Here is a 24,687-nt window from a genome sequence, read left to right on the forward strand (position 1 = left end):
CATTTGGGACTTAATTAAACTAAAGAGCTGCTTCACAGCAAAAGGAATTCCCACAGAGTAAAAAGACAACCTACAGAATGGGAGAAAGTATTTGCAAGCGGTGCATCAACAAAGGACTAATATCCTGAATCTATAAGGAACTTGAATCAACAAGCAAAACCAACCCCATTAAAAAGTGGGCAAAGGACATGAACAGACACTTCTCAAAAGATGACATACAAGCAGCCAACAAACATATGAAAAAATGTTTATCACCACTAATCATCAGAGAAATGCAAATCAAAACCACAATGAGATACCACCTCACACAAGTCAGAATGACTACTATTAAAAAGGCAAAATATGGGCCGGGTGCAGTGGCTCATGCCTGTAATTCCAGCACTTTGGGAGGCTGAGATGGAAGGATCACGAGGTCAGGAGTTGAAGACCAGCCTGGCCAACATGGTGAAACCCTGCCTCTACTAAAAATACAAAAATTAGCCAGGCATGGTGGTGGGTGCCTGTAATCTCAGCTACTTGGAAGGCTGGGGCAGGAGAATTGCTTGAACCTGGGAGACGGAGGTTGTAGTGAAGCGAGATGGCGCCACTGCACTCCAGCCTGGGCAATAAGAGCGAAACTCTGCCTTAGGGGAAAAAAAGAAAAAAGAAAAAGTTAAAATATGGCCAGGCGCAGAGGCTCAAGCCTGTAATCCCAGCCCTTTCGGAGGCCACAGTGGGTGGATCACCTGAGGTCAGGAGTTCAAGACCAGCCTGGCCAACATGGCGAAACCCCATCTCTACTAAAACTACAAAAATTAGGCAGGTATAGTGGTAGGTGCCTGTAATCCCATCTACTCAGGAGGCTGAGGCAGGAGAACTGCTTGAACCCGGGAGGCAGAGGTTGTAGTGAGCCAAGATCAAGCCACTGCACTCGAGCCTGGGCAACAGGGTGAGACTCCATCTCAAAAAAAAAAAAAAAAAGTCAAAATATAACAGAGGTTGGTGAGGATATGGAGCAAAGGCAAAACTTACACACTGTTGGTGGGAATGTAAATTAGTTCAGCCCCTGTTGAAAGCAGTATGAAGATCTCTCAAAGAACTAAAATCAGTACTCAGTACCTACCATTCAACCCAGCAATCAATCCTACTACTGGGTATCCACCCAAAGGAAAAGAAAGCATTCAACCAAAAAGACACCTGCACTCGTATGTTTATTGCAGCACTATTCACAACAGCTAAGTCATGGAATCAACCTAGGTGCCTATCAATGGTGGACTGAATAAAGAAAAAGTGGTACACATATACCATGGAATACTACACAGCCATAAAAAAAGAATGAAACAATATCATTTGCAGCAATATGGATGCAGCTAGAGGCCATTATTCTAAGTAAATTAACGCAGAAACAGAAAATCAAATACGGCCATGTTTTCACTTGTAAGTGTGAGCTAAACAATGGGTACACACAGACATAAAGATGGAAACAGGTGCAGGGAACTCCAAAAGTGGGGAGACAGGGAGGGGGACAAGGGTTGAAAAACTACCTATTAGGTCCTATGCTTGCTACTTGGGGAATGGGTTTACTAGAAGCCCAAATGCCAGCATTACACAATAGATCAATGTAATAAATCTGCACATGTACCCCACCTCCTCAACCGAAATTTTTTTTTTAAAGGTAACAGGGTATCTACAGCATGTTTACCTCTCAAAGTCAAGAGTAATATTTCTTAGTAATAGCAACAGGTCTTGTTAACTTTAGCACTCATTACCTGTGAAGAACTATGCATGATTTCTCATTTGATTTTCACAGTAACTCTATGAAGACAGGTACTATTTCTAGTCTCCTTTTTTACAAGAGAGAAAACCAAGACTAAGATTACACTCCTATTAAGTGACAGAATTAGAATCTGGACTCAACAAGCTGAATTTAAAGTTTGAACAAAATACTGCTATACTTTGTAACAATTTAAACACAAATTGGTGCTACTTTTGGGCAGCTATCTGTATTTATAGAAGGGAAGTAAAACTGAATTTAGTGCCATACAAAATGGGCTTACAATTTTGGTAACTGGATGAGACTGTAACTATTGTCAGGTTTCTTATATGACCATTTCTGATCCATTATCTTTATAAAGTAAACATCTGCTAAATTTCTAATTACTCCATAAAACAAGAAGCATTTTAGAAATGTTAACACTAATGGAACAAGGTAAAATATTATTTTTTGGGTTACAATAACATTTTTCTCTTTTTGTTTGGTATTTGTGGTTTATGGTGTCTCTAGGTACAGATTTATTTTTATTTATGCCAGTTAGGATCACTGTGCTCTTTCAATCTGAGAATTTGTAGCTTTCAGCAATTCTATAAGGTTTTCCGGCATTTCCCTTCAAATAATGCCTCTCCATAATTCCATCTCTTTTTCTGCGATTTTTATATGTATGGTGGATGCTTTCATTCCAGGCTCCATGCCAAGTACTCTCTCATATTTTCCATGCTTCTCTCTCTGTTACACTCTGTGTAATTTCCTCAGAACTACCTTATACTTGACTAATTCTCCTTGCAGCTCTATCTAATCTGCCACTTAACCTATTTATTCAGCAAGACACTAATTTCAATGATTAATGTCTAGTTAAATCTGAATCTTTTTCAAAACTTCCTGTTCTTTATTTACAGTGTCTTATTTTTTCCCATATTGCCCATTCATGTTTATAATTTTAACGATTAGAAAATAAAGCTGTTCATTTTAAACATTCTTGGGGGTAATAATTCTTGTATTTGCTTACTCTCCTTATTTGTCATTTTTCATCACAAGTTCACCATTAATAGAGACTGTATGTTAGTATAAGAATCCCATATGGGTTGACGAACAGTTTTGGATTTGTTTCTGCCAGGCTATTCTGGGATATCACCTACTTTGAGGTTTCTGTAAGGCAGTAAAAGGGATTTGACATTTTCTATTGCCTTTAACATTACTCCATGGAGAACAGTTAGTTTGTAATATAAAAAACAGCTCTTCAATTCTGCCTCATAATGTAAGCTTTATCAAGTTACTTAAGACTACAATTAGGGATCCACATTTAAGTTAAAACACAACCGCAGAAACCATCAATGTACATAAATGAACAGAGACATCAAATCAGAGAACAGAAACCTGCCACAGAAGGCAAAGTTCACACATGCTCAGGCAGCGATAACTTAGACTTTCTTATTTAAAATTCTGCTTAGTAGCTGGCAAGTTTTCTTTTCTTTTCTTTTTTAACTTCAGTTAAAAAAATGCCGATTTCAGAAAGCATCCTGAATTCAGAAAGATTAAAATGTGTTTTGAGGGGAGAATCTTAAAACCAAGAAAATGTAACATATAAGGCAGAAGGCAGGCTTATAACTTATAATAGTACCTCAACTCCCTGGAAGACCAGATTATATCTACAGTGGGAAAAAATATGCTCTTTCCTGCAAACATGTTAGACAGGAACCCAGATGATTAGCAGGCTGCATGTGCACACTGGAATCAAAGGGCTGGAATCACCTGCAATATTTGTGTGAGTTTGACAAAATAGATTCTCCCATAGACAGTGTAGAAATTGGCAGTTGTTTTCATCACTTTTACTTCAGAACAAATTGCCTTCCAACTGGCTCAATCTTTCTTCAAACATGTTTACTTTAACAGGGTAATAGTCACATCTTGCTCCGTCCATAGAGTTGGTCTTCTTTCTGATGATTCTGAATAGCTGTTTCAATTCACAAGTTTCTAATTTAACTCCCAGAAGACAACTTTACTTCAAGTTGTACCTCTTCTAAGTACATATGCATAAACATAGTACCAACTACAAGTAAAACAAAGATTCCTTAAATATAAATAAACCTTACTGCCTTGAATCACAGAAGTCTAAAGTAAAAACCGAACTTTATATGATATAAAGTATACCATGATCAGGTATGGTTTAAAGACCAATACAATCAAGACTAAGAATTTGCTACAACAAAGCTACAATAAGGTATGATCTCACCCCAGTTAAAATGGCATTTATCAAAAAGACTGGCAATAACAGATGCTGGCAAGGCTGTGGAGAAAGGGGAACCCTTGTACACTGTTGGTGGGAATGTAAATTAGCACAGCCACTATGCAGAACAATACAGAGGTTCCTCAAAAAATGAAAAAGAGAACTACCATATGATCCAGCAATCCTGTTACTGGATATATATCCAAAAGAAAGGAAATCAGTATATCGAAGAAATACCTGCACTCCCATGTTTACTGCAGCACTATTCACAATAATCAAGATATGGAATCAACCTAAGTATCCATTAACAGATGAATGGATACAGAAAACGTGGTAACTATAAACAATGGAATATTATTCAGCCATGAAAATGAATGAAAACCTGTCATTTGCAACAACATGGATGGAACTGGAGGACATTATGTTAAGTGAAATAAGCCAGGCACAGAAAGAAAAGTATAGCATATTTTCACTCATTATGTGGGAGCTTAAAAAACAAAACAAAACAAAACTGATCTCATGGAGACAGAGAGAAGAATGATGGTTACCAGAGGCTGGGAAGGGTACTGGGGAAGGGGGGATATAAAGAGGGTTTGATAAATGGGTACAAAAATACAGTCAGATAGAAGGAATAAGACCTAGTGTTTGGAAGCACAATAGGACAACTACAGTTAATAATTTATTGTGTATTTCAAAATAACTAGAAGAGCAGAACTGGTATGTTCCTAATACAAAGAAATTATAAATGTTTGAGGTGATGGATGTCCCAATTATCCTGATTTGATCATTACACATTGTACATTTGTATTTGAATATCACATGTACCCCCGTAAATGTACTATTATGTACACATAACAAAACTTCTTTAAAAACTAAGAATTTGCTAACAATATTTAATTCATTTTTTGGCTTGTCTGAAATATCCTAGAAGATAAGGAGCAAGGAAATGAAGAGAGTCTCTATACTCATAAAATTTGTATTAGGTTCATAGACTATACAAGGAATTACTACGTCCATAAACTCAACAATGAAGCACATGAAAGAGAGAAAAGTATATGAAACAGGCAGTCCTTGACATGAAGGCAATCTATGTTGATGAAGACTCACTGTGGCATTCTTAATTTTTTTCAAGCTGCCAAAATACCATCTGCAATAGATAATGCCACTCACATCATTCAAAATCCTTCCCTGCCCTGACAGCCTTGGGCGTCCCACTGGGACCTCTGCGAGGCAGCTGCCCAACCCCTGAGAGCTTCTACCTAGTCAGCCAATTTCTTCTTCAGGTACTAGGATGTGGGTGTTCCGATACATTGTGCATTTAAAAAAATAAGAAGGTTTTGGTGAGCTAGTCTGAAAAACCAGTATTTCAAATATCATCTCTGTGAGAAAGAGTCTGAAACTCTAAACTATCAACTTATATTTGAATTTCTGGAACTCATCCAATTCAGGAGCTTATCTATATAAATATATCCAGTCTGAAGAAAATAAGCCCCACTATTCTTGTGTTATAACTATGAATGTTTACAGACAGTTAACAATCACTTAACAAATAAACTTCAAAATTTCAGATCTAGCTACTTTGGAAAAGGCTGCAAAAAGTGTAAAGTTAAATGAGCACTATGCTGAAAAAAAAGTTCTTTGTTTGAGCACTAACACAATTTAGAGGCCCAATATATCTGATGCATCTCTCTATACAATCAACATGTAGGAATTCAAATATAAAATTGTGAGGAATCCAGTTGACTAAACAGATTCAGTTTTAGAGATTCTCTGGTTTTACCTTGTTCTACTTTATAATAATCCTAGATGGTTTGCTTAGGTATTAAAGAGGCCAATTTCCATTTGGACTCATCACCTGTGACAGACTTTTTTTTCTGGGGGTGGGGGGGTCTGCTTTAAAACAAGGCGGTATTAGAATTCCCCTTGCCTATGATAGGAAAGTACATTATTAATCTGCCACCTCTCTGTAACCCTCCAAATCAGTCCAGGCAAAGCTCCTTTCTCTTTCACTTACTCATAACTGGCCACTGTCCAAGAGCTAGTTTTAAAACCTCAAAAACTATACACGGTTTTTATTAAGAGGCGGTATTTGCTTCTTGCTGTGAATGTTTACACAGTTAATACATACCTTGAATTTTTTACCTCTACAAAATAAAAAATAAAAGAAGCCAGGCATGGTGGTATGTACCTGTAGTCCCAGCTACTTAGGAGGCTGAGGTAGGAGGATCACTTGTGCCCAGGAGTTTGAGGCTGTAGTGTGCCATGACGGTGCCTATAAATAGCTACTGAGCTCCAGCCCGGGCAACAAAGCAATATCCTGACTCTAAAAACAAATGTAATTTTTAAAAATTTTTTAAAGGTTTCAGTCAGCAACTTTAAGAATGTCTATAACTATTTACTTTACTTATTGCAAAAAATTTATTAATTTTTAGATTGAAATACTGTCAAATATTTAAAACTCAAAATATTTGGTTGTTACAGTATCCCCAAGCAGAAAGTTACATATTAGTTCTTAAGACACCAAACAAGTGATCTAGCAGAAAAGTTTAATGACTTAGGCATAGTTAAATCAGGAAATTAAAAACTGTCAAATATCCAAACCTGACCAAAAACAAGCAATGGGGAAAGGATTCCCTATTTAATAAATGGTGCTGGGATAACTGGCTAGCCATATGCAGAAGACTGAAAATGGACCCCCCCACCCCCCACGCCAACTTCCTTAAACCACATACAAAAATTAAGTCAAGATGAATTAAAGACTTAAATGTAAAATCCAAAACTATAAAAACCCTGGAAGACAACTTATGCAATACCATTATAGACATAAGAACAGGCAAAGATCTCATGACAAAGGCATCAAAAGCAACTGCAACAAAACCAAAAATTGACAAATGGCATCTAATTAGACTAAAGAGCTTCTGCACAGCAAAGGAAACTATCAACAAAGTGAACAGACGACCTACAGATTGGGAGAAAATTTTTGCAAACTAAGCATCTGACAAAGGTTTAATATCCAGCATATATAAGGAACTTAAACAAATTTACAAGAAAAAAGCAAATAACCCCATGAAAAAGTGTGCAAAGGAGATGAACACTTTTCAAAAGAAGACATAAATGTGGCCAAGAATCACATGAAAAAAAGCTCAACATCACTGATCATTAGAGAAATGCAAATCAAAACCACAAGGAGATACCATTTCAAGCATCAGAATGCCTACTGTTAAAAAGTCAAAAAAATAATACATGTTGGAGAGGCGGCGGAGAAAAAGGAACACTTAACACACTGTTGGTGGGAGTGTAAATTAGTTCAACCACTGTGGAAGACAGTGTGGCAATTCCTCAAAGACCTAAAAACAGAAATACCATTTGACCCATCAATCCCACTACTGGGTATATACCCAAAGGAATATAAATTGTTGTGTCATCAGACACACGCATGCATATGTTCACTGTAGCACTGTTCACAGGAGCAAAGACATGGAATCAACCTAAATGCCCATCAAATGATAGACTGCATAAAGAAATTGTGGGTCCATATACACCATGTGAATGCTACACAGCCATAAAAAAGAAGAAGATCATGTCCTTTGTGGAAACATGGATGGAGCTGGAGGCCATTATCCCCAGCAAACTCACGCACAAACAGAAAAGCAAATTCCACGTGTTCTCACTTATAAGTGGAAGCTAAATGATGAGAGCACATGGACACATAGAGGGGAACAATACACACTGGGGCCTACCAGAGAGTGGAGAGTAGGAGGGAGAGGATCAGAAAAAAATAACTAATGAGTACTAGGCTTAATACCTGAGTGACAGAATACCTGTAGAACAAACCCCCGTCACACAAGTTTACCTATATAACAAACCTGCACATGTACCCCTGAACTTAAAAGTTAAAAAAATTGTTAAATATCACAATACCCAAGAAGACTGTATTCTAGGTATATTACACAAAAAGGAAATGTACAGAATACTAAGACTGTTTGTAAATATATCATTATATGGTCAAACATATTTGTGATTTTCAAATTGAAAGAGGCTTAAGATTTATGTATATTTAAAGGCACTCGTATTAAACATAAACAATTATAGAGTATAAGAAGATAGTGGAGCAAGTATGAAAAACAAACCCAAATACTTTTAGTCTCAAATTTTGAATGAGAACACTTTCTATTTCTTAAATAACCAAACTTGAAGTAGATAATGCAAAGTAGCCAATTCAATTTCATAATGCAGAAAGGTTAGGATATAATCAACAGATACATTTACTATGCCAAGTAATTGCTAAAAACCACTTTCACATTCCATCAGCAAATGAATGGGAAAAAGTGCCCTACTGTCAACCCTATAATAGGGTGGCTGAAGCACCACCATACTAGAAAAAGTGAAGGAGAGGGAAGAATTGAGAGACTGATTCCTAAATCAACTTACAAAACACTATCCAAAGTAATATGCTCATTTCAATGTTAAATTCTATCCCTCCCAACGTTTTGGTTACCTGAGGAGAAATCTCAGATAAGTGTTGCTATGTTTACTAAATTTTTCATAGACTACTTTTATTTGACCAATTAATTCTTAGCTCAAAGAAATCAGTGACTATTACTATTAGTAGGCTGTAAGCTCCACTTCTTTTCATTCACTGCTATATCTGTAATTCCTAACATAGTACCTCGCAAATAATCAATGCTTAAAATATTTGTTGAATTTAGCCAATCTTTCAATTGGCTATAGTGTTTATTGGTACCCTTTCTACACATTTCAGGCCAAAATTTACATTTTAAAAAAATGAAATTTCTCTTAAGCTTTTGAAGTCTGTTTCTTCATAAAATTTTGAAAAAAACTTTCATTTTTCCTTTATCTTATTCTATTCATTAGTTAGGACAGAACTCCTTGATTTTTTTCCCCCAAGTCTATTCCAAAGTATGCCAAGGCTACATTTAAAATATTCCCTAGGTTTTGGAATATCTAGAGATTTTGGTCAGGAAAGAACGGAGCAGTCTGAAACACCAGACCTAACAAAAACACCAGTTAGCTCCAGAGCTCACAGATTGAATTTGTCTACGGGAGGAAAGACAGAGACACATATGCACAGCATAGGTAGAGTTTTGGGTTTCTCTTACTGACTTTTTCTCCCATTAGGCATCTATTTACTATTGAATAAACTTTTATCCTCCCTACTCCTAAATATGTTCCCTTCGTTTACTCTTTACTCTTAAACAAAAAGAAAAAAGTTGCAATTTCAACCATGCTTACTTACTTTTTTTTGAAAATGGCCATTATGAACATTACATTTTACTTAGGCTTAACCCAAAAGATTTTATTTCAATGCAGCAGTTCTCAAGGTGTGGTCCAAAGAATCTTGTAGAGTAGGAGAAGTGGAAGAGCCTTTGAAATCTTTAGATCAACAAAGTAAAAACGATTTTCATGGTAACACTAAGACAGCATCTGGCTTTTTTTTTTTTTTTTGAGACAGAGTCTCACTCTGTCTCCAAGGCTGGAGTGCAGTGGCGCAATCTCGGCTCACTACAACCTCCACCTCCTGGGTTCAAGTGATTCTCCTGCCTTAGCCTCCAGAGCAGCTGGGATTTCAGGCATGCACCACCACACCCAGCTAATTTTTGTATTTTTTTTTTTTTTTTTAGTAGAGATGGGGTTTCACCATGTTGGCCAGGTTGGTCTGAACTCTGGACCTCAGGTGATCTGCCTGCCTCTGCCTCCCAAAGTGCTGGAATTACAGGTGTGAGCCACCGTGCCTGGCCGTATCTGCCTTTTTCATTCCCATTCTCTCCAGCATAGCGGTAGAGTTTTCCAGAGGACACAAGATGTGCCATATCACAATAAACTGAATGAAAAAGCAGGCCGGGCGCGGTGGCTCACGCCTGTAATCCCAGCACTTTGGGAGGCCGAGGCGGGCGGATCACAAGGTCAGGAGATCGAGACCACGGTGAAACCCCGTCTCTACTAAAAATACAAAAAATTAGCCGGGCGCGGTTGTGGGCGCCTGTAGTCCCAGCTACTCGGGAGGCTGAGGCAGGAGAATGGCGTGAACCTGGGAGGCGGAGCTTGCAGTGAGCCGAGATCGCGCCACTGCACTCCAGCCTGGGGGACAGAGCGAGACTCTGTCTCAAAAAAAAAAAAAAAAAAAAAAGAAAAAGCAAATATGAGAATTCCTTGTCATCAAGCCAGATATTAAAGAGTTTGTTAAAAATACAGAAAATGCCACTCTTGTCACTATTTTGTCTTAGAAAATTTACTTTTCATTTAAACGCTGTCAACATAATTATATTTACGTTTAACAAAATAAATTTAAAATTCTAAATTGTTTTAATTTCTAATATGATAAATATTGATATAACCTACGTAAAGAAAAACTCTTTGAAGTCCTCAACAATTTTTTGAAGTGTAAAGAAGTCTTCAGATCACAGAATTTGAGAACCACTGCATTAATGTACTAGTAAAAACAGAGAGAAAACAAGGTCGTTTCCTCCTTTTAAATTAAACTTGAAACATGAAATTCATAAAATGCAAGGTAATTCTAACTAAAAATATTATTTTAAAGCATTGGACTTACCATTATAGGTTATTCTTGGCTTTGTTAAACACATTACAAGATGCAAATCCATTTCATCTGAGGGTACAAATTTTGAGCATACAGGGCACTTAAATCCTAAAAAACAAAAGAAACTCAAGTTACTTAACTATTCTGAATATCCAAGTATGGCTTTTAAAAAGCATGGAAGATCAAAAAGCATTTGAAACTTCAATATTACACTTACTGCATTACACTATTTACGTGCAACTCAAATGGGGAAAATTTTGTGATTATAATATCTGACTTTTGTATCAGTTTATGAAGATGATCTCCTAATCAAATAAAACAAGTTCAAATGAGAGGGACGCAGTCCACTACAAACTCCTGTATCTCTCTCTAATGTACTGGCCCAGTTTTTCTCATTAATTTTTTTTTTTTTTTTTGAGACGGAGTCTCGCTCGGTCTCCCAGGCTTGAGTGCAGTGGCGCGATCTCAGCTCACTGCAACCTCTGCCTCCCAGGCTCACGCCATTCTCCTGCCTCAGCCTCCTGAGCAGCTGGGACTACAGGCGCCCGCCACCATGCCTAGCTAGTATTTTTGTATTTTTAGTAGAGACGGGGTTTCACCGTGTTTGCCAGGATGGTCTCGATCTCCTGACCTCATGATCCGTCCACCTCAACCTCCCAAAGTGCTGGGATTACAGGCTTCAGCCACCACGCCTGGCCCATTTTTAATTTTTTATATTAACCTGTACTCATGATTTCATGTTATTAAAGCTTTGTAATCTTACTACTCTTGTGGAAATTACCTTTACCAAGTTGGTATAGTATACTGTGAGTCACAAGTTTTATAGTTAAATAGTACCTTAGACACTATTCTACCTCAATAACTTTAAAAATTTATCTGATGCAGAATGTGAAGCCTTTCAGAACAGCAAAAACAGGTCTAGAATCTAAGACTCCTGACTTCTACTTTAATGGTCTTTCTGCCATACCATGGCACTAATGTCATAATGAAAACAGAAACTAGCGTCAGATCGGGGTGCAGGTTTTTGCAGTCAATTTTTGACACTTAAAAATTAGCTAGTTTCCTACATTATTCATCTGCACTACCAAGTATTTGCCTGAAGCACTCCATTCAAAATAAATTAGCATAATAGAAAAGGGACTATTTGATGTATTTAGCTCTGTTCTGCCCCCTCACTTACCAAGGTAAATGTCCCATCCCTGCCTTCTTCCTGCTAAGACAGTCCTCAGATACACCATGTTCCGCTGCTGTCCTACTGCTCCCTCCCCTGACACCCTTAAGGTGTCTGGAAACCTGAACCCAGAGAGCCAATTAATAGTTTGGCTAGGCACAAATCAGAAGTGGAACAAAAAGATGGCATAGGCCAATCATTTTTTTTTCTTGGAAATATGATTAAAAAACAGTGAGAAACTATATTGGCCAGCAGTGAAGAGCTTAAGCAGAAAGGTCAAAAGTAAGTAAAAGAGAGACAGGGGTGTCCATGACGGCTCAGGTGTAAGCTGAACTTACAAGAGAACAGAAACTATAGGCAAGCACAGGAAAGAAGGCCACATGAAGACGATGGAGCTAGAGTGTAGACAGGAGCGGAAGCACTGAGAGAGACAACTAAGACAGGTGGTGAAAGAGACGTTTTGGCAGCTCTCTAGTTCCAGCACATGTGTTCTCACAGGAACTGTCCTCCCTTCACTCTGATGTGAAACTTACTGCAACCAAATAAGTGAGGCTAGAATTATACCTCATGCCAAACTTTATAAGGATTGGGAAAAAGATTTTAGCATAGCTAATCCTCCAGGTATTCAATTTCCTAAATGAAATATATGATTTTGGACAATGTTTCTCAAACTGTATTACATGCATTTTAAAAGAAAGGAATAAAGGTATGTTTACTTCAACTTCTTGAAAACCACCAAAAAGAGAAAGAAAAAAAACAGGAAAGAGGATTCGATTAAAACAAGCCTGTCCAACGCATGGCCGAATGTGGCCCAACACAAATTTGTAAACTTTCTTAAAACATTGTGAGATTTTTTTGTGAATTTTTTTTTTTAGCTGATCATCTATTGTTAGTGTATTTTATGTGTGGCCCACGGAAGCCAAACGATTAGACACCCCTGAAAATGAAACTATAAAAAATGTGGCCCAAGGAAGCCAAAAGATTAGACACCCCTAAAAATGAAACTACAAAAAAACTATAATGGCCAAACACAGGCTACAACGAATACAGTGAAACTGATCAGCTATGGGGAGAAAACAAAGAGATCCTAAAACTGCAACCAGATTTTAGGCATCAACTAACGAATTCCTGCCTTGAAACTTGAAAAATTTGCTTCCCTGAAGTTAAACTTAGCATAAAAGAGGGCAAGAAGCAACTGATTTGAATCATCAGAATCATCTGAGTACTGGCAAACTTAAACAAAAGTGAATATTGTGAACCTAAAAAGCCTCACTTGAGAGCCATCCAACTGCCTACAAAGTAGAGCCTAAGGAGAAAAATAGTACATACAAAGAACCACCTAGGATTTCTAGTTAAATACAGTGAACTAACCATGTTTCTCTCTTCTCCCCTCCATAAACCTACTAAAATGAATATAAATAAAATTTAATAAAAATGAGTTAAAGAAGAACTTGAAAGAAGTCGGCGGCAAATGAGGAAAAAAAAAAATAGATGAAAGCATCAATGGCACTGAGCAAACACAGATCCTGAGTGTCTGCACAAGTAAGCCAATTCTCATTAAATAATTCCCACAGGACTCAGGCATCTAGAGCTCCATGACTTCCCAAGACAGTAGTGATACATGAGGCCAAAATCTAGACTGACTGAAAGACTGAATAAAAAAACAGATCCCCAAGTCCCCAGTCCATTACAGCCAAGCAAATACCACACCCCTACTAGAGCATGAGAATGGAGATTTACTGTGGGGAAAACAACAACAACAACAACAAAGAATATTCAGAATTGAGAATACCAGGCATGGCAATGGGCAGGGAAGAAAACAGAAGAATAAAGAACTACAAACTGAAAAAGGCCCCACTCCATAGCCTCCATCTCTACTGAGAAATTGGTAGATTTTTCTCTTAAATCAAAAGGTCCCACAGAATGATACATCAAAATCCTTGCCTATTAATAAGCCCTATCTTTGCACATAAAGCTTCCAATCAGTTTTTTAGGGCATCTCTAAGGCATTATGCAACAAAAGAAAGAAATGTATCATGGTTAAACACATCAGAAGCAAATTCAAAAGACAAATAATAAATCTAACATATTTGCAATGTATATCAAAAACAAAAGGACAATATCCTCAATATACAAATGCTCCTTGACTTAGGATGGTAAATTGAAAATATCTTAAGTTGAAAATGCATACACCTCAACTACCAAACATTGTAGCTTAGGCTAGCCTACCTTAAATGTGCTCAGAACACTTTCAATACAGTATTCAATAAATTACGTGAGATATTCGGCTCAGCACCACCGAGTTCCATTATGTATATTGCTAGCCCTGAAAAAGATTGAAATTCACAGTATAGTTTCTACAGAATGCGTATCACCTCCACACCATTATAAAGTCAAAAATCCTAAGTTAAACATCTATGTAAAGTACTCTTAAAACTGTATAGATATACATAGTATGCATGTGTGTACTACAAGTATGTTATTTACATATTTATTTAACCACAGTCTGTCCATTTCTAAATTCTTTGATTCATCCTTGATTCATCTCTCTCTATAGTTATCTTTCTACATATCTGAGTAGATTTATTTATAAATTTATGTATCTATAAATTATCATATATAGAGAGAAATTTCTCTATGTATATATAGAAAGATCTTATAGAGATCTACATATATAACATACATAGATAATTATTTGGGACACATGGCAGAGGGGTCTTCAGAATTCTTAGAAGGAAAAAAAATGGGACTCAAGAAATGTATTATCTTTAAATATTCAGACTCAGGACTCAACCAACAGATGAATCAAAACAAAGAATTCCGGAATAGATAATCCGTGGTTAAATAAATATATAAACTCACGGACACACAAGTAGTACACACACACATGATTCTATTTAATAATAGAAATATGTGTAAATAACCATAGGAATTATCTCTACAAAACAGTAGTAAATATTACAAATGTAAACAGTGTGAAAATGATCAAACTAACAAAAAATGGGATGGGAACAGCAGGATCATCTTGGATTGTATAAAAGGTCAAGAGACTGTGATGAAGAGAGTCAACAGCAGAGATGAACCAGATCATTCTGCTCTTTTTAAACAGAGAAGAAAACATATAGAGACAATGAATCACCAGTGCCATTAATCCTTCTCTTCTACCCTAAAGAACTTCTAGATGGTTACCAATATCCTGCGCTAAGGTATCATCTTGCTCCAGGAATCTTTCTCTAAGTGCTCCACCCCAAGGTCTACTCGATCATTCCCTCCCTTTGTATCTCTTCCATACCTGGACAATACTTCCGATACTTCAATGCAACACATGGCCCTGTGTTTATTTACATGTCAATCTCCTTATTGTCCTTAATAGTCTGGTGAAAATACAGAAATTTGAGGCCCAACAGACCTGGTAAAAATCCTGTTTCTATTACATACAGACTAGGTGACCCAGGGAAGGCACTTCAGCCCTCCAGACCTGACTTCTTCCCTGTAAACACGGATACTACTACTTACACATCAGAAATTTGGTGAGAATTAAAGATTATAACGTATATATAATGCCTGCAACATAGTAGGTACTCAGTAAACAGTGGCTATCATTTATTGAAATTTTCCCCTCTTCACTTTACAGACAACTCTTATTCTTTGTAAATTCTTAAAACAGTACAGTTCTTGACCAGGAGTTTGAGGCTGCAGTGAACTATGATCCCACCACTGCACTACAGCCCGGGCAACAGGGTAAGACTCTGTCTCTAAAAATAAAAAGTACAGTTCTAAAACAACATTCTTTTTTTTTTTTTTTTTCTCCTGAGATGGAGTTTCACTCTTTTACCAGGTTGGAGTGAAGTAGTGCAATCTTGGCTCACTGCAACCTCCACCCCCTGGGTTCAAGTGATTCTCTTGCCTCAGCCTCCTGAGTAGCTTGGATTACAGGTGCACACCACAACACCCAGCTAATTTTTGTATTTTTAGTAGAGATGGAGTTTTGCCACATTGGCCAGGTTTGTCTTGAACTCCTGACCTCAGGTGATCTGCCCGCCTCAGTCTCCCAAAGTGCTGGGATTACAGGCGTGAGCCAACCCATTTAGCCTCTGTGACATTCTTTAATAATAAAATCCAGACTCCTAAGAAAAACTTTCTGTAACTACTCAATGACACATACTGCTGCATCAAAGTTACTTTACCAAATGCTTTTCCATTGTTGATGACTAAGGCAAAAAGATTTTTCTTTGTATCTCCAGTGGCCCAATCCTACTTTTAACTCAGTATTTGTACACTGTTTCCTCCTAGAAATCAACCACAAACAAAAAGGGGGCTGATCCTAAACCTGAGACTGGTGAATATACCAATTGGCAGGAAAAATACAGGTGAGATTTTTGGTTTTTTTGGTGGTAGAAAAATTACTCCAACCATCAAGTCAGATCTGTTAGGCATGACAGAAGATGAAGGCCCTATTATGAGATTTACATATCAAATCATTATTCTAAAACTGCAAACAAGTCATCTAAATGCAACTTGATTAGTTATGAGAGTTCCCAATAATCATAAACAAAATAAAGACACCAGTAAAAATCACACAGAAGAACCTATCCTCTCAATCACTATATCCAAAAAGAAAGAAAGGTAACCAGGGACTACACTAGAGACAGAAGAGATACCAGATGTTTGGATGACTCTATTTTAACCTTTATAATAATACAAATATTCTGCCCCTCCCCTAGTTGTCATCAACCTCCCTCCTATGTCATCAACCTCATTGGCTATAAATGTTCTCTACCCAAAGCCAGCACTCCTAGTTTCCCCAAAATCAAAACCATTCCTTCATACTGTCCCTAAAACAAAGCTCCACTCTCCATCTGATCTCAATTAGGTAATTTGACTAATTTAAATAATTTCTAGAAGGAAATAATCAATAGGCTTAACACTTTCCTAGGTAGAAATGCAATGAATATGACAAACAATGGAATGAATCAGTGACAGAGGAATGTGTTCAGGAGATTTTTACAGCAAGCAACCTCCATCTGCTACACCAGGCCATACAAAGCTCTTCAGGTAATACAAAACAGAAGCTGTCATTCGCTGTCTTTGATAATGGAACTAAAGAATATTAAGTATAAGGAACCTACATTCTCTCTCAGTTTAAACTGCTCACTTAAAGAGAATATAGATCTAAGTGGAAAGACATCAAAAGTGCCAGAACTCAGCTCTTCTGAATCCTAAGCTTTGAGCTTTCTGCCACAGCATCCTGGCTGTTGGCCCTCTTTTGCATTACTGAATGCATGCAAGCACTCCCATGCCACCACTCCCCCTACAAGGCTTTCCCACTATTTTCCACTACAAGTCTAACACAAATTTGGTGTTGCCATTTAATTCTTTTCCCCCAATAGAACATACCCATCACATCTCCATGCCTTTGCTCTTGATTAAGCCAGTATTTTCATCCTACTTTACTAAAAATTTACTCCCATTCCTTCAAGCCCAGATCAAGTCTCATCATCTCAATGAAATCTTTCCAGAGAACTCAAAAGCAAAACGTCCTTCATTGTCCTACTGAATTCCTTTTACTTATAATACTCATTTGACGCATCACATATAGTACTTCTGTGTAGATCTTACCTCCCAAATTTGATACCTATATGGCAGAAATTGCACATTATTCTGTATATTACATTTGATCACTCTGTCCAAGCACCCAGCTAGACCTACAGTCAACACTTAATAAATATCCAAATAAATACAGAAATGAACTATAGAGTTGGCCTCAGTTCTAGAGGCCAGAATGGCACAATTAAAGGCAGATTAGGAAATTCTAATTACTGGTGATCATAACCACAATTATAAGCACTGCTTGCAGGAATGCACTGCATTTTTTTTTTTTCAAATTCAGTTTAAAGGTAAAATTGTTTTAAACATGTCAGTAAAAAACAAACAAACAAACAAACAAAAAAACAGGCAAATAAATCAACTTCCATAAGCAAAGAACTTTTCAGTATATAAAACATAAGCGCAGGAAAAGGCCTGGAGTCTAAACTGAAAAGATGAACTTATCTCATTTACTGGTAGGATTTGTTCTGAGTCTGGCAAATAAAGAATTATCTGTTATGAAAAATTTCCCAGAAAATGCAAATCAACTAACTTCTATAACCACAGGCAGGATCAGTTGCAGATGACCTAACTTCTCTCTAAATTATCACAGTTTTCTAATAGGTAAACTTTCTGCTATAAAGGAAAAGTTGCTCAAGAGGCCTACGAGGAAACACCTAAGTAAAAATCTATACACTTAAAAATGACAGCGACTGAATAAGGGACAAAAATATCTGAAATAAAATTAAAATAGGAGGACAGCAAATGTTCCAGTAACACAATACAGCAGAATGCATTCTGAAACAAGGTAGCAGGAAATGTTTTAACCTTGTTCAACAAGCACTTTACCAGGCTAAATACCTAAATGTCTAATTCTCTAATAAATCCTCCAAAGCAATCCTTGATGAACCTATAAAACATCAGTATACAACAATTTGTATAACAGACATTCTTGAATAGCTTAGTTCACATCAGGACCATATATTCAGTCCACTGGGGAAAATCATTACTTCCTACTATCTACCTGTTTATGACAAATCTTTTTTTTTTTTTTGAGACGGAGTTTTGCTCTTGTTGCCCAGGCTGGAGTGCAGCAGTGCAATCTTGACTCACTACAACCTGCCTCCCGGGTTCAAGCAATTCTCCTGCCTCCGCCTCCCAAGTGGCTGGGATTACAGGCACGTGCCACCATGCCCAGCTAATTTTGTATTTTTAGTAGAGATAGGGTTTCTCCATGTTGGTCAGGCTGGTCTCCAACTCCCGACCTTAGGTGATGTGCCCGCCTCGGCCTCCCAAAGTGCTGAGATTACAGGTGTAAGCCACAGCGCCTAGCCTGACAATTCTTTTATTTTTTTCATATATTCTCTTTTTAAAACTACTACTTTTGATGTGAATGGAAAGAGAACATGAATGAAGCAATTTTAAGTGAAAATTATGATCTATTTTTTGTAGCCCCAAAGTCATTAGTGTGCCTCTTATGACACACACTATCACTCAAATATTTGAATGAATGAAAAGCTATTCAAAGCAGTTTTTTATGTTAGATATCAGTGTGCTGTAATGATTCATTAAATGTCTTACGAGGTTTCTTTAAGTATGCCCTGTAGGTGTCTTTATTACCATCTCCCCACCTACCCCGGCCCACCTTTTTCTTTGGTTAGGGACAAAAAACAAACTTACTTATGGGATCAGACATTTTTAAGTTTTACACTATGTACCTAACAAATGCCCTCTGTGTTGTCCAAAAAGAGTTACACACTTCTCCATGTTCACTGTAATTACTCCCACGCCAGGTAGACTCAACTTTGTGAGAATGCAAATGCACTCTAAGGGAACATCCACTCTAATCTCCTTTTACAAATAAGAAAACTCTGTGCGGTAAAAATTCTTGCCAAAACTCATAAAACTAGTCAGGACTAGGGCCAGAACTAGTACTCTTTCCACTACACTCTGCAGTCCACTCATCTCTCTATCAGACCTCTCTCATAGCATTTATAACCAATTAAACGACTTACAGTATCTTGTACATAAAAATGTTACAACCATGCAACAATCATAAGGGGTCTATTTTGAGATTTCCAAGGGATTATTTCTTGTTAATAGTGGCAAAAACCAAGCAAACGAACACCAAAACAAAATACCAACAGAATGAATGGCTAAGATAAGAACAGACACTTAGGTACCATGAGCAAATCAAAATCCATAATGGGACCAAGTCTTGGATATCTTAACAAATACACTTCCCATAGGCTGGGCGCGGTGGCTCACGCCTGTAATCCCAGCACTTTGGGAGGCCAAGGTGGGCAGATTACGATGTCAGGAGATCGAGACCAGCCTAGCTAACATGGTGAAACCCCATCTCTACTAAAAATACAAAAAATTAGCCAGGCATGGGAGTGGGCACCTGTAGTCCCAGCTACTCAGGAGGCTGAGGCAGGAGAATGGCGTGAACCCAGGAGGCAGAGCTTGCAGTGAGCCGAGTTTGTGCCACTGCACTCCAGCCTGCGTGACAGAACGAGACTCTGTCTCCAAAAAAAAAAAACAAAAAAAACCCAAAAAACCCCCCCACATACATATATACATACATACATACACACACACACACACACACACACACACACACACACACACACACACACTCTTCCCATATTTGGAAATCTATGGAGAAACTCAGAGTGATAAAGTATTTGAGATTCAACAATTCCCCCACAACAAGTGAAAACATCTGACAGCTATTGTTGAAGTCATAAAATGCAAGAAAAGCAGGCACACATTTTTATCTCTTTGGCATATTCACAGTCTTAAAATAACATTGCAGATGCCCCCCTTTTTGCTTTTATTACTGATACCCTTTTATTACCTTCTAGCCTATCAAACAACTTTCTGTCCATCTTCTGTCTCCTCCACCTCACTCCCAAATATATCCCATTAGCTTTACTCTTCATGCTTTACTGTCTAGATCATTTTAAATATATATAACCTACAAATCTGATATATTAAAATAAATATAAAATATCTTAACAGTGAGCCACCACTGACAGGGTATTTTCCTGTCACGGTGATGCTATGCTGTATAATGTTATGTAATGTAATGTTACGTGTGTCCCATAAAATGTACAGAAAATAATTCGGACACAGAAAATTACAGCTTTATTAGAAAATAAAGGTCATCTTGAGCAACATGGATATTTCCTTGGGAAAACAACCAAATAATATAATAAAAATTTCTCTTTTAAATGTGTTTGAATGAATTAGGAAATTAATCCATTTTACCGAATGATATCAAATAGAGTACAATGTGATTGCTCTTATCAAACAGCTGATGAAGGGGAAGAACTAAACCACTATTCACAATGGTAGAAAAGTCAACTTAAACTATGGTAGTACAGGACAGGTCAGCTCTCATGGAAAACCAAATAAAATCCATGTAGCAATACAAACAAGGCATCCTTAATTTACAGTATGAGTATGCCAATAACACAACAAGGACCTAGGGATCAGAGGTTTAACTAATACAAATAGACCTTGTAAAATCAAATATACTGAACATATTCTGCCACCAGGGAACCTCGAATGGCCACACATCACCACTGGGGGAGGAAGGTAGTGAATGAGGGTAACATAATGATCAAAAGACAGACACAGGGAAGTTAAGTAGTTTTTTATTCTTCACTGATGTGAAAGAAGCTCACTACAGAATAGGAGGATGCCTCAGTGCCAAGGATGCTTAGTCCACATTCTTGGGGGCAATTTTAGAAATATGACTAAGTAAGAAAGGCACTTTTGGAACTGAGCATGAGCTTTAACAGTAGTTAGAGTCTATTTGTTTGTTTTCAAAAATATGACAACAGCCTCTACTCTGGGAATTTTCTCTCAGTAGAAAGGCAAGGAGTAATGGCATTTGCTCCAGGAATTCACAAACTAGAGGGAGAAATGCATGTCTGAGCCACAGCTTCTCACCCAACACTAACTTCTCACATGTATAATGTCCACTAGCCTATGAGGCCATATGTAACAAGAGCAATATGTTAGTTTTACCTGGGTCTTAGATTATATTGTAGAAGTCAAATGAAGAGAAAAAAGATTTAAACAACTATGGGTTTCAGAATAATTACAACAATGAACTCTAACTTCTGTGGCTACTGTTTACACTCATTGGCTTAAGGCAAAACAGTAGGAAAAATCTGTACCAGCCACAGCTAAAATTCTCAATTAAGCTCGATGTCCCAGAATAATGTTTCTAAACAAATACATTTCCAATTCCCTTCAGTTGCAGAAATAAGACCAAAGAATGACAGTGAACTCCAGAACCAAAGTATCCACTTGGGTACAGCTCACATGGCTTATACTTATCAACTGTTTCGTTTTAGGTTCTGTCTGTAAGGTATACATATAATCCCTAAAATGTTATAAGATATACAAATTATTCCTCTCTTACATTTGTTGTCTTATCATGTTTTAGCTATTCCAAAAGCTATTTACTAAATTTCAGTTTAATTTTACTGAAACTCTTACCTCTTTAAAATATAAACAAAAGTGAAATTACTGCTTTTAACGTATAGCAACCAGATAACAAATTCATTAGACTTAAAATTAATCCAAGAGCTACAGGCACAGTTACAGTCTTAATGAAACTACCACTTAAATGTCTTTAGGATTTTCAAATAAAAATATAAAATGTTTTAAATAATTATACTGAACTAAAAAACATAAGGAAAAATTTTAAAACATACCTTCCTCATGTTTCACATCACAGTATCTGTTTACTTCATAGAACTATGTCAACGCAGAGTGACATAAGTATTTATTGGGTGAATGAACAAATATATCCTTCCTCTAATATATGCTGCTTCTTGCCCAGATATGAAGATGAAGTGGTTTTTTTTCTGTCTTCACAATTTTCTCCTTGGTACTCAATCGAACAAAGACAGCTCTGAACAGCTAAAAGACATTTTTAAAGCATGGCTCACTATGTTTATCTGTCTCACTTTCCACACACACATACATATGCACATGAACTCACGAACACAACAGGAGGATTTTACTATGCTGTCAACTATCAGGATGTAACCAGTATCAAAGGCAACAAATTATCTATTTAAAAATCCTCAGAGGCCTGGCATAGTAGCTCCCGTCTGTAATCCCAACACTTTGAAAGGCCAACGAGGGAGGACTGCTTGAGTACAGGAATTCCAGACCACCCAGAGCAACGTAATGAGACCCTGACTCTACGAGAAAAAAGTTTTTAAATTAGCCAGGCATGGTGGTGTGTGCCTGTAGTCCCAGCTACTCAAGAGGCTAAGGTGGGAGGATCGCTTGAGCAAATATAAAATGTACCTAACAAAATTTGATAGAATTATTTTAAATGCCCTTTTAGCAACTGGGGCCTTAAAATCTTAAATACACTTGGCTAAAAGTATTTTTTGTTATTGTCAATAATCTAATTTTTTTTACAGCTACCATGGCAAATCAACAGGTAACAAGGCTAAATATACATTAACAGATTACTATCACAATTAATATCTAAAGTATAGCAGTTGGGCACCTGACTGTAATCAGTATTGTTTACGTAGATAAAATGCTGCCGACTACTGTTTGCACTCAAATAATTGGACTCAGTGCTACCAGTATTTTCTAAAACAATGCATGCATAATATAATCCTTAAGAGTTATGTCAAAAATTAATTCAGAACTGAAGGGCTGGTTCTACAAGGATTTTCAAGCTTAGCAGGTAGCATGCCAGTTCCTAAGTATTTAAGCCAAGTTTCCTACAACTACACTAGAACCCAGCTCAACTTTCTTAACACATCTGTAGTTAGTCTGACAAAAGTTACTTTCTTTCCCATCGGGGCTCACCTATGGAAACCACTTTTCATTGGTATGTGTTCATTACCTTCTTAAATATGCTGCTCTTCATGAAATTCACTCTGCATTATATACTTCCTTAGCTATATTGGGTTTGCTGGTAGTTCCGTTTCTACATCCCCCAAATTCACAAATGGAAGAATTAAATATAGCATTATAGACTTAAGCATTTATGACTCTTCAGGAATGAAAGGAATTAACATCCTATAGCCTATTTACTATCTATCTTAAAAGTTTCTCATAAAGAATTACACTTGGGGTAAAATTCTGGGGTTGGTAAAGTGTGGGTCCCTTGTGCCAAACCCCTACTGACTCCAAGGGGAATGGCATCAGGTTCAAGAGGCCAAAGAAAAGACCCAGAGCCAGCAAACAAGACATGGGGTTTTACTGGAGGCTTACACACAGGGCAAAGAGTACAGCGGTAGTAGACGGGACAGACGAATCACCTTATATACAGTCAAGGGGAGGCAGGTTGGACAGAAGAACCACAACAGCTTGGAAAAGGCATGTAAGTTTATATAGCATTTTCAGTTAGCATCCTCCCACTAACAATCTCCACCTGTCAACCTTCTTTCAACCCCGAACTTGGGAGCTTGATCCCCTGTACAGCTCATGTTCCACAGGACAAGACAGGACAGGGGCTCGAATGTTTCTCCTTAGACAAGGAACGAATCTCCTAATTAGCCACTCCCGGATTCCCTAGCTTGGAACTCCCATTCAGTCCTGTATGCCACACAAGGTCATCCTCAAGGTATGCTTAAGATATGGCTATCAGGTGCATTTACCCTACATAGGTCTGTAGGCCAACTGCGGCCTACCGCCAATTTTTGTACAGCCCTTCAGTCAAGAACTTTTTACATTTTTTAATGGCTGAAAAAAAAAATTTTTAAAGAAGAAAATGCTATGGCATGTGAAAATTATAGGAAACTCAAATTTCAGTGCCCACTAACCAATTTTTATTGAACACAGCTACACACATTCATTTATATATTGTCTCTATGGCTTACCCAAACTACAAAAAAAGGGAACAGAGACCAAAAGGTCTGCCAACGCCTAAAATATTTACTATCTGGCCCTTTACTAGACATTTGCCAACCCCAGGATTAAGTCATTAAGACCTGTTTAAAATATCCAAATATTTGTTTCAAGAGGAAAGAAAACCATTTTGAAAAAGTTTGGTTATGACAAAAACTCTTATCTGTAAGCTGCCAGTAAGTTTGATTAAAAAGTTTAGTCTAACCAAAGGGCTAAGAAACAATGAGGATGTTCCAGTCAGGCCAGTGTTACCACTGCTTTCCTGCTGCCACACCTGTTTATTCTCAAGCCATCACCCACTTGGTAGATTTTACCTCCTAAGTATCTGTCAGATTCAACCAGCTCTTTAGACATCTACACCACCCTCACAATGCAGCTACTGTTATTTTTTCCTGGACTACGGCAGTAACCTCTCTATGCATCTGCTCTTGACCTCGCCCTTCCCCAAACTGTTGTCACAGGTTATCTTCAAAACACAAACCAGACCTGAT

At 37.4% G+C, this 24,687-nt stretch overlaps 1 protein-coding gene across 1 annotated transcript in view; it reads right to left on the reverse strand.

Annotated features, from left to right (window-relative positions):
• Window positions 1-24,687, reverse strand: part of ZNRF2 (zinc and ring finger 2) — a 93,287-nt gene that overhangs the window by 38,273 nt on the left and 30,327 nt on the right. Inside the window, exon 2 of the mRNA XM_025380190.1 lies at window positions 10,552-10,647. Coding sequence (XP_025235975.1) covers window positions 10,552-10,647 — 96 coding nt within the window. The remainder of the gene's footprint in view (window positions 1-10,551; window positions 10,648-24,687) is intronic.

This window comes from Theropithecus gelada, chromosome 3 (genome assembly GCF_003255815.1).
Source record: "Theropithecus gelada isolate Dixy chromosome 3, Tgel_1.0, whole genome shotgun sequence".
In the NCBI taxonomy this organism is placed as follows: Eukaryota; Metazoa; Chordata; class Mammalia; order Primates; family Cercopithecidae; genus Theropithecus; species Theropithecus gelada.